The 12,323-nt window shown below is 38.2% G+C and overlaps 1 protein-coding gene across 1 annotated transcript in view; it reads right to left on the bottom strand.

Moving 5' to 3' along the window:
* Positions 1–12,323, bottom strand: part of Rnf13 (ring finger protein 13) — a 110,564-nt gene that overhangs the window by 81,212 nt on the left and 17,029 nt on the right. The window contains exons 2-3 of the mRNA XM_028763571.1: positions 7,558–7,683; positions 3,221–3,301 (exon numbers count right to left, since the gene is read on the bottom strand). Of these exons, the coding sequence (XP_028619404.1) occupies positions 3,221–3,301; positions 7,558–7,671 (195 nt within the window). The 5' untranslated portion in view covers positions 7,672–7,683. The remainder of the gene's footprint in view (positions 1–3,220; positions 3,302–7,557; positions 7,684–12,323) is intronic.

Here is a 12,323-nt window from a genome sequence, read left to right as displayed (position 1 = left end):
ATATATTTAGGCATTTGCATAGACATTTCACTGTAATAACTAAAGAAAAAGAGGAAAAGAAACCAGAATATCTTATAATAGGAAATAGCTACGATCACTTATAAAAAATATTATGTAGCACTCAAGAGACAAACTATTTTTATAGGTGCTGCTGTGGAAAGATCCATGAGACATAGGCGAAACAGGAAAACCAAACTGCAAAGTAATTAGTGAAGCAGGGATCAGCCATTATGGCACCACAAATATTCTGAAACCCTCTTCCTACATGATAAGTGTCATCTTCTCAACACAGATGAAAAGTAGCAACAAATATACTATACAATATTCTCTAGCTTTCCTATCTGGTAAGAATTTCACTAAAATGTGTGGTTAATATCTATATGGCCTACATACTGTCAGTCAACACAAACCAGGTGCTATATTTGCAAATGACCACATGTGAGTTTGATGAATGATATCCCTTCAATTAGCTTAAGTAGCTGAGCTAAAACTTCAAGAGTATTCTGATGTGGTTTGGGGACCCAATAGCTGCATTTCCTACTTTGCTTTAACTGTCAACTTGACATAGCCTACAGTCATCTGAGAAGAGTCTCTATTGAGGGCCTGTGGGAAATTCTCTTGATTGTTGGTTGATATAGGAGAGGAGGCAGCATTGCACCTGGGACAAGTGGTCCTCGGCTATAACCATGAGTCAACAGCAGTGTTCTTCCAACAAAATTTCTCCTTCAAATTTCTGCTCAGATTCCTACCCTAACTTCCCTGAGTGATGGACTGTAACTAGTAAACTGAAATATACCCTCTCCTCCTTAAGTGGTTTTTGGTTTTGGTGTTTGTCACAGCAGAAAAGGAACTAGAATACAAATCCTCCTTAAAGCCTGAACATTGGTTCTGAGTTTTAGCCATAAAGCAGTGTCATCATCTTTTCATAAATCCCTTTCCAGGTAAAATCAAAAGAAAAAATATTTCATATATGCAAATGATGCATTCTTGAAATTTATAACTTCATAAATTTATGAACAGAAAAAAATGAAAAAGGGGCAAGTTGAGCTAGCCCAGTAGATAAAGATGCTTGCTGCCAAGTCTGACAACTCAAGTTCAATTCCTGGGACCCACATGGTGGAAGGAAAGAAGTAACTACTGAAAGTTATCCTCAGGCCTCCCTGTGCACACCATGGTACACATAGGCACATACATGCACACACATACTCACATGCCCATGTGAGCATGTGTGCACAAACGTACATACACACGTGCACACACACACACAAAATAAATGTAATAAGCTTTTTAAAGAACTAAAAAGTGCTACATATTCAGAAAAGGGCCCAAAGGCCAGTAGTCACTTGTAATTCTTATCTCTGAAAACAGAGTATGATGGGTAGGTATAATAACTAAAGAAGAGACAAAGGGAAACTTTTCCTTTTCTAATATGTTCCCTGTTCTGTTTAAATATTATTCCAATGAAATATAATCACATGATATTGACAGGATTTTTAATAATTAAAGTTCGTAAGGAAAACTAAAAGTGGATGTGCCCGTTGCAGAGTTGCAGAGCAAGCTGACTGAGAACAAACTGAAAACATTATTCATGTGTACTCTTGCTTATACAACAAAGGCCTCACACCGTCTTGTTAAGAGAAAGGAATTTCTATTGTGTCAGAGAAAGAAGGAAAACACACTAATTTTTAATCACATAATATGTGGTAAACAATTGATACTTCCAATATGTAAAGAGCTCTGTCAAAATACAAATGTGTTCATTTGTAAATAGGTAAAAAACATTTATAGTGAACTAACTCTCAGTGTGTGAGCATATGTGTTCGTGTGTGCATGCACGCGCGCGTGCATGTGCACACGCACGTGTGTGTGTGTGTGTGTGTGTGTGTGTGTGTGTGTGTGTGTGAGAGAGAGAGAGAGAGAGAGAGAGAGAGAGAGAGAGAGAGAGAGAGTGAGGGGGGAGGGAGGGAGGGAGGGAGGGAGGGAGGGAGGGAGGGAGAGAGGGGGGGGCAGAAAACTAAGGTGTTTAACCCTTATTAGATTCTTTTTATATGCAATATTAAAGATAGTACAGAAAAAAGGATGGTCTCAGAAATTACTGATAGAATTTTAAACTGCCCTTAAATCTTCAGGGTAACCTGAAATCTATACCAAAGTTAAAACATGTATGTCACAAAGAAAGCATTTTTATGTTTGGACCATACCCTATAGAAAAAAATACAACAGGATGAAAACATCAGTTAAGAACTGGTAGTGCATATCTTTAATCCAACACTCAGGAGGATCTCTGTGAGTTCGAAACTAGCCTGGTCTACATACTGAGCTCTAGGCCAGCAAAGACTACATAGTAAGACCCTGTCTTAAAAGGAAAAAGAAAAATCACTGAACAATAACAGCAATAAGCTAGAAAATCTATATATACACTTCAAGAATTTAAAATGTTCAAAATCCGCAGTATTTCATGATAATGTAAAACCAAGTAATCCTTAAAAATAATAATGAAGGTCTTTTCCTATTAGCAAGAAAGCTTGATATAGAGATGCAATTATGGGGGCAGGAACCAAACAGCAAGTTTCTATAAATATAAATACAGTATAAGGCTTTATGCATAAGAATTTACATAAACACATATTTAAAAATGCATGCATAACAACTTATATCATGTGTAAAGTGGGAACATACCAATGTTAGGTAACACAATCACAGGCAATTCCAAGTCCTACTTCATATTTGGGTGTACAAGTGTATATACACTGCATTCCAAACCCAGCATCTCACTCATACCTCTTCAAAACTGTTTTCGGTTTTTACATTGCTTTTGTTTTCCTGAGAAAGGTCTCACTATACATCTCTGGCTGGCCAGGAACTCATTGGATGAGGTTGACCTCAAACTCACAGAGATCAAGCTGTCTCTGCCTTCCAAGTGCTGGCATTAAAACATGCAGCACCATGAACTGTCTTTTTCTTATTTTTTAGAGATAAGGCCTCACCCCACAGCCCAATCTAGCCTCAAGCCTGCTTTAAATTCATAGTCTTGCTGCCATCCTCCTGAGTGGTAGATTACAGGTATGAGCACCATGCCCAGTGTGAATAACTTCACCTTTTCAAATGACTACACTTTGGGTTTTATGATAATAAATACTAAGAAATGTTTTCATTTACTAAATGACCATTAAAAGCACCGTGTTAAATCCCATGAGCCTCTACATTAGGATCTCCTCACCTTTAAGCCTTCAGCTGGTAGTCTATAACCAAATCTTGCTGGAAGGTCCTCAAATGTCTGAGATGCATTTTCAAAATTATACTAAATATAAAATTTAAAAGAATCAAGTTACAATCAACTTATATATTACATTTAAGAGTTTACTAAATCATATAAATTATCATTTCTGTGATTCTTATTTACTACTACAACTTATCACAAAATGGTTAGAAAAGGAGCATCAATTAAAATAGCGAGAATAAATATAACTTACATAAACCATTTAAATTTGATTCTAACTTCAATTATTGTCAAACACAACAATAATTCGGTAACATTACACATCTGCTGTTTTCTAGGTACAGATAACTCCCTAGCAAGGAACGTTCCAGATATATAATTTCCAGCAAAAGAGCTCCATTACTAAACCACCAACCAAAGAGTACACCTGGAGGGACCCATGGCTCCAGACACATGTGTAGCAGAGGATGGCCTTATCTGGCATCAGTGGGAAGAGAGGTCTTTGGTCCTGTGGAGGCTTGATGCTCCAGCACAGGGGAATGCTAGGATGGGGAGGCAGGAGTGGGTGGGTGGGTGGGTGGGTGGGGGATGGAATAAGGGGTTTGCAGAAGGGAAACCAGGAAGGATGAAAACGTTTGAAATGTAAATAAATAAAATAACCAATAAAAAATAAAACTCTCATGCATTATAAAAACAGAAGAGTTCCATTTTATTTTCTCTAAGTTTTAAGGGTCTGATTTAATAGAAGAGACGTGCAGGATTTCTGGTGATAGCTATGAAAGACGATTTTCTCCCCAGGAAGAAAGCAACATCAACTCATACTCTTATGCACTATCAATTTTTATATAAGTGGAACACTGAACACAGTGGCTTTCAGCCTTCCTAATGCTGTGACCCCTTTAATACACTTCCCCATGTTGTGCTGACTCCAAATCATAAAGTGATTTTCGTTGCTACTTCATAACTGTAATTTTGCTACTGTTGAGTCGTAATGTAAATATCTGTTTTCTGATAGTCTTGGGTTACCCTCTGTGAAAGGGTCATTTGACGCACCCCCTCCCCAATGGATTGGTAACCTACAGGGTATGAACCACTGACTTAAGGGCTACATTCAGTGGAGCACATAAACTTGGAAAGCTGAAGCTATTGAAGTACTTTGATTTAATTTATTATTATTGGGAATGGTGTGCACATGCCATGGCACACATATGGAGGTCAGAGATAACTTTGTGGAGATGGTTCATCATATATACTTTGACCTGGGTTTCAGGGATCAAATTCAGGTCTTAGACTTGGGAGGTAAGCATTTTACCCATTTCACTAGCCCAAGTTATTCAAACAGTTTCCATTTTTTCTATATATCTTGCTTCTCATGCTACAATATTTAAGTCTTCTACTGTAATAAAAGAGTGTGTGCTTTTAGAAAATAGGAAGGCTAGGGGTACAGCCCCGTGGTGGATCCTTCCCTAGCATGCATAAAGCTGTGGGTTCCATGGCAACACCATACACACAAATTCAGAAACAATAACAGTACTGACCTAACTGTGAGGTAAGTCTGCTGTATCATTTAATAATGATCAATCTGCTACATAGAAAGGTAGAGAAACAAGAGGAGTAGAAGAAAGTAAGCATGGATAGTAACCAAGTAACTTTTATAGTAAAAGTTAAGATAGCTGTTCATAGCCTATAGAAATAGAAAACACAGAACACATTTACGTAAGTCATAAATATCAAACACAGAACACATTACAATGGGACTTACATGACACTAATCACAACACAGAAAAAGTTACAGGGGCTGAAGAGGTGGCTCAGAGGTTAGGAGTACTTGTGGAGGACCAGGCTTCATTCCTAGCAACATCTACATGCTGGCTTAAAAACATCTTACAACTCCAGTTCAAAAGGATCCAACACTCTCTTCTGGCCTCCATGGGCACCATGTAGTGCACATACATATATCCAGACATTCACAAATACACATAAAATAAAAATAAATGAATCTTTTCTTTAAAAGATATAAAGATCAAGTAAGCCTTAGAGTCACAAAGTATAGAGGTCACATATCCGTGTAGACAGGTATGCTATGCTAAGTCAATCACCTGCTGGACAACCCTGTTCTTGCATCATCTGCCAGAGGCATAAGTAGTACTGGAGTTTAGCGACATAATCTTCATACCTATACTGAGGCACAGACATCTTTCTCTCTCCTACAGAATAAGCACCTTTCAATCAGGACACCTGTCAGCTGCCAAGTCTCTTGGGATCACCCTCAGCTCATGTCACTGTCAATAGTGAAAGCTGTCGCAGCAAATAGAGCTCAAACTATCACAGTAGACAGCACAGGACTGTGTGATGCAGTTCTGTATGTTTTAATAAACCCTGCTTCTCTCTTTGCTTCTCACTATACATCTATAATCATTTATTCTGTTGACTTGGGTACCAGCCCAGAATCATACCTGGGGCCACCAGATATACATGGGGAGAGCACTACACTGACTTCCTACTGCAAAAGCAATTCATATTTCCAGAGTGAATTACAAAGTACTTTAGTGACAAGGCTTCCAAACAAACTAACACAATTTATATTTAATCTCCTAAAGTACTGTTACTTTAATTATTCAACCATGATCAGTTCTGTATTAAACCTGAGGTCATTAACCCCTCCCAAAACACCAATGTAAAATGAATAAACTGATTTAGATCAACATAGAAAGAGTAAGTGCATGAAAGTAGCATTTTAAAATGTGTACTTTGAAAATTAGGAATTGGAACAATCTACAAATAAGTGTTCTTCAATCACTTATTACTAGATTTGCTTTTATGAGTAAATTTTTGGAAATAAAACCTCTAGCTTGAACAGTACTTGTAACACTCTTCAGAGCTAAGAATACAGGTATTCATTAATTTACAACCCTATAATGTAAACACTATCACTACTATCCTCATTTTGCATACTGAACAAAGAATACTGAAAACAACTTACACTGTTAACTTAGAAGAACCAAGAGTCTAATCAGGGCAATCTGTCACGAGCGCCCTGGTTTTTAAACTACTGGCCTCCTAGATACACCTATATTTCCACTTTTATTATCAATTAACTGTGAACTGAGACGTTCAGTAATTTGACCAATCTTACCACATGAACAAGAATTTGAGTCAGCTTGTACCTCTGTTACCAAAGCTCTTGACTACCATTACATACACTGTGCATCCACAGCACTTCCTAGGATGTGCTGCTCTTAGGTCACCTTGCTGACCAGTTCTCTCTGACAAATACAAACAATGGAAGGCAGACTGGGAACATCTAAAATGGTCTCATTCCACTGAAATTAACAAAGTAACGCTACGTCAGTCATCTAAGTTTAATGCTGCTGTGTTCACATCATGATGCTTGCTACGAAAGAAAGAAAGAAAGAAAGAAAGAAAGAAAGAAAGAAAGAAAGAAAGAAGGAAGGAAGGAAGGAAGGAAGGAAGGAAGGAAGGAAGGAAGGAAGGAGGGAAGGAAGGAGGGAAGGAAGGAAGGAAGGAAGGAAGGAAGGAAGGAAGGAAGGAAGGAAGGAAAAGAAAAAGAGGGGAAGCAGGTGTGGTGGTACATTCCTATAATCTTAGAACCCAGGAGGTAGACATAACGAGGTTTCTAGGCCAGCCTGATTGGGTTTCAGGATAGCCAGGATTATTATAGTAAGAACTGTCTCAAGAAAAAGGAAATAAAAGAGATACAAGTACTAGCTGGGCAGTGGTGGGGCATGCCTTTAATCCCAGCACTTGGGAGGATTTCTGAGTTTGAGGCCAGCCTGGTCTACAGAGTGAGTTCCAGGACAGCCAGGACTACACAGAGAAACCCTGTCTTGAAAAAAAAAAAAAAAAAGATACAAGTAGTAAAGAAACCAGTAAAATTCTATATAAAACACAAGGCTACAAGTATGAGCACAGAGTCTCAAAAATCTACCATTTATGAGGTATTTAATGTACATGAAGTATATACACACTGATATTAAGCAACCAAAAGAGAGTAAAACACACTCAATTTTCAAGTTAAACTGTGTAGCTTGTAATGTTTATAAATACATTATAAGATCTCATCATATAGAGACTTGATGCCCCAGGGTGAGAGGTTACAGGGGTTGGGGGGGATGCGAGGGGGAGACACCGTCTCAGAGGTGAAGGGAAAGAGGGATGAGAGGAAGAATCCTGCAAGGGGGACCAGTAGGGAGGGCAACATTTGGGATGTAAATAAATAAAATAATTAATTAATAAAATAATAAGATCGCATTCATGGCTTTTTTTTACAGCAGTGGGGGATGTTTTTAGACCTGAATACATTATACTGTACTTACTGCTGTAATGTCTGCTTCTACAGGCAGCAGGTTCAGAAATGCAAAGAGCTGCACAGTCAAGATGGTATAGACTTGTGTGGCGGACAGCATGAGCATCCCTATGGAGAGCAGCATCTTGTGAATCACCTAGGAGATAAGGGAAAAAACTGTAAAGGCTGCGGCTTTTTCCCCAAGAGTAAATCATTTTTCACATCAATTCCTAATACAAAAATAAAATTACAGGTGTGCTAATATTAAAATTAAGACATATTTGGAAGCCAGGCATTGTAGTGCACACCTTTAATCCCAGCACTCAGGAGACAGAGACAAGCTAATCCCTGTGACTTCAAAACCAGCTAAGGTCTACATAGTAAACTATAGAACAATGAGGATTACACAGAGAAAAAGAGAGACCTGGCCTCAAAAAAAAAAAAAAATCCTAAAACAAAACAAAAAAGGTATTTCTAAATCACCAAAACTTTCAGAGACTAAGACAGTGAGTCAACACAGGCCTGGGGATGCAGTTCAGTGGTAGAGCCTCTGCCTCACAAGCACATGGGTATGTTCAGTCTGACAGTGCTGGAGGACACAGGTTAGTTTTTAGCACATTCACAGTGATTCTATGTTCTTCGTTTTAAGTACAAAACAAGTGTTTCCCCACAGTGCATGGACACATCACAACTTGTTTGTCAATTCAATTTTTGAAGAAACAAGACTACAATCAAAATATGGTCAATTCTAAGAAAACAGACAACTTTGCTTTAAAATTGATGTTTTTTACATTTCTAGAAATCTCATCTTTAGTTCCATATAAAAATTCACATATGTTTGTTAAATATAAATTCATGTAATTTGAGGTAGGCCTCACTGTGTGGCCCTGGCTAGCCTAGATTCTCTATGTAGACCAGGCAGCCAGGCTAGCTTTCAACTCAAAAAGACTACCCATCTATAAAGGTATATGCCACCATGACCATATGCTTTTCTTCCCTTTTCCCCACCCTCCCTTAACTGACCTACAACTTAATTTGTAGTTCAGGCTGGCTTTGAATACACAGTGATCCATGTACCTCTGCCTCCCAAGTGCTGGGGTTAATGGTGGAAGACACTTTTGTATGTTATATTTACATTAAAGAAAGAAAAAAACAAAACTGGTGACTGTCTCTGATCTAGAAATCAAAAGATTTCAGGTTTTGTAGCATTTCATATTTGTGATTTTTGGGTTTTTTTTTTTGGATTAGGAACATGCAACTGATTAGAGAAATACTTTAAAAACATTGAAACACTTCCTATCCCAAGGACTTTAGGTAAGGGACACTCAATTTTTGCCTTTATCTCTTATATTTTTATATTATAATTACCTATGACTTTATTTTCCCTATCTATATCCAGAAATAATCCCTTCTTTCCTTTGAACTCTTGGAACCAAGTGCAAGTTAAGGCAAACCTCCAGTCTCTCTGTATTTTTCCCTTCATAAAGCATCTCCTTCGCTGTATAAGTAAGAATAAAACACAGCTGAGCACCTCATCCTCCCAAATCATTCAGATCTCTAAGTTACTCTCCAATCTGTGATTACACAGTAAGATTTTGCTGGCAAGACTCAGTCAATTGTGTAGTATACATTTTTATGAGTAAATGAGAACAAAGTTTACAAGGACAAGAGATTTTATAAAGAAGTGTTTCATTAAATACCACCAAGCTATAAAGAATCACCTTTAATGACTGAGGGAGTGTTCTTGGTGGAGAATGATACAGATTGAAAGTCTCGGTCTAACTCATTTGAAAGCAAAATACCTGTAAATAGATTTTTGAAACACCATTTTACAAAGCCATTAGCATCAGCAATGACAACGTGTTAAAGTTGACTGGCAATTGACAGAGGCTATGACATGAAGGGTTAGTGAGAAACAGGGGGACAGATGGGAACATAGAATGACTGCTCACAGGAACAAGGAAAGATAAGAGAAATGTTCTAAATTACATTTTGGTGTTAGTTGCACAATTTTATAAATATATTGAAATCACTTCACTGTATGTTTTGAAGTAAGCTTTAGACTGTGAATTTTGCTACAATAAAAATGTAAATGTATAACTTTGCTGAAATTAGTCTCTAAGGTAAAATATCTGGTGTGTTATTCAGCCATTAAAGTATATTCTACCTTCTAAGAAAAAACTTGGATTTCTAGCAGTTGCTTCCTGAGGCGGCATGCACATTCTTATGGCCTAAGTCCCGCCATAGTGTTCAATGTCCAGGGCAAGTGTCCAGAAGGTGAGGGTCCAGCCTATCAGCTTCATCTTCAGACATTTGCAAAACACATCTCAGACACAGATACGGCTGTGTGAATAAGTGGGTACCTGACAGATTATTGCCATTGATGAGCACATGAACCTCAAATTAGATAATGCAGAAGAGATTCATTCATAAAGTCAAGAAAAGAACTGCCTTGAACCAAGCTGAACAGAGATAGTGTTTCCAAGTAGAAATGACCAACTGACGAGCTAAGAAGGCAGTATGGAGGGTAGCTCTGAAACAGTAATCACCTTCACCTTATTTTGATTAGCCTTATGTTATTATCAGGTGACAATAAATGTTGTTAGGCTGTCTCATTGAAAACTTTAAAAAAGCATTTGGAGAAAAACTACAAATCGGATGCAATATTAAATTTGTGTATGTGTAAATATACGTAGGTTTTATTTAATGAAAAAGGTTCATTGTGCTCCTAGTTTTAGCAATTTGACACAAGCTAATGTCATCTAAGAGGAGGGGACCTCAGCTGAGATCATGAAATAGGGCTGTGGGCAAGCCTGTAGGCAATTTTTTAAATTAGTGATTGATGTGAGAGGCCTCAGTACATCATGGGTGATGCAATCCCTGAGCCGGTGGTCCTGGGGTCTATGAGAAATCAGTCCAGTAAGCAGCTCCCCTCCACGGCCTCTGCAGCAGCTCCTGACTCCAGGATCCTGCCCTGTTTGAGTTCCTGTCCTGACTTCCTCTAATGATGAATAGTGATGTGTAAGTATAAGCCAAAAACAAAAACAAAACAAAAAAACCTTTAGTTCCCAAATTGTTTTGGGTCATGCATGGTGTTTCATCACTAAGACTTTCATGACTAACACATTCTTGAGAAAGCACAAAAGTTTTTACATTTTAGTTTAAATTAGCTTTGCTTAACCAGGAAGCCTTTTTTTTGTTTTGTTTTGTTTTTTGGAGACAGGATTTCTCCATATAGCCCTGTCTGTCCTGGAACTCACTCTGTAGACCAGGCTGGCCTCGAACTCAGAAATCTGCCTGCCTCTGCCTCCTGAGTGCTGGGATTAAAGGTGTGCACCACCACTGCCCAGCTCAGGAAGCCTTCTAAAAGGAATAGTTAACAGGCTAAAATTCTTTGATGGCTCCTCCTAGCACTTAACCTACTGTGTAAAGGTAAATGCAAATTGCCAATCATGTTACTAAGCAACATTCAGGTAAATACAATTCTCCATTGGAGAAAAGTGTTTATGTGAAATGGCTCTACATTTGCTAAAAAAAAAACTTTTATAAGCAAGGTACAATGACACAAACCTGTAGCCCCAGCTTCTTAGAAAGCTCATTTGAAAGGATCGTTTAAGCTAAGAATTTGAGACCAACCTGAACTACAACACAGTAAGGCCCCAACTCTCAACACCCACCTCACACTCACAGTCCCAACCCCAGTCTTACAGAAAGGAAGAAAAAAATAACTTGACATTAAAAGAAAAAGTATTTGCCCGCCTCTGCTATATATTTCTTAAAAACTGATCCTAAATCAAGGGACTGTTAAGGGAAACTGTCACTTTCAAATACCAAGATTTTCCACACTGGATCTCGCTGGTTCTAGTTCAAGTCTAGTCTATGCTAAGGATGAAAGCTTCCCCTGGAGCATGGAAGACGTCTCCACAACCATATATGGTTACATTGGTTACTGTGCTTCCAGTTTGTGTGCTCCTACAGAGTGGAGTATAATGCCACCCACATAATGCCCACGTGGTAACACACACAATGCCCACATGGTAACACACACAATGCCCACGTGGTAACACACACAACGCCCACGTGGTAACACACACAATGCCCACGTGGTAACACACACAATGCCCACGTGGTAACACACATCTGAAATTCCGACAGTGAGGAAAGGGGAGACAGGCAGATCAGATCCTAGGGCTCACTAACTAGCCTGTCCAGCCAATCGATGAACACCTGCCGCAAAAAAGCAAATAAGGCAGCAAACAATAGAAGACACAGATATCAATCTCTAGACTCCACACATAACCTCACAAACAACACACCCATACACATAACACATACATCCATACAAGGAAATCTAACAAATCAAATTCAAGGACACATTAAAATGATATATGCCATAAAGGTTAGTTCAACATAATATGCAAATCCATAACTATAATTCAGCACATAAACAGGCATACAGACAAAAACCCCTCCGGAAGAGCACGCAGTGCTCTGAAACACTGAGACATCTTTTGAGGCCCCCAGTATCATTTGTAATCACAAACAAATCTTCACCTTTTTTTGAAAGAATTCTAATAAACATTAACAGTGATTTTATCTGAAATCAGCTTCCTGCTACAATACAAAGAGATTTTCAATTCTCATTATATTTTCTGTCCAGTTTATATTATATCTTACCTAAGAAACATCCTTGCAAAAATATCTTGATTCTAATCTACAATGGTTTTCTTCTTCCTAACTTCAAAGCTTATGGGAATTGAATGAAATGTTGAATATTGATGGATAGATAGATGGATG

The sequence above is a fragment of the Grammomys surdaster genome, unplaced genomic scaffold (genome assembly GCF_004785775.1).
Source record: "Grammomys surdaster isolate TR1022 unplaced genomic scaffold, NIH_TR_1.0 139, whole genome shotgun sequence".
Classification (NCBI taxonomy): domain Eukaryota; kingdom Metazoa; phylum Chordata; class Mammalia; order Rodentia; family Muridae; genus Grammomys; species Grammomys surdaster.
Note: the sequence above shows the minus strand (reverse complement) of the source record. Positions and strands in the feature narration are given on the sequence as shown.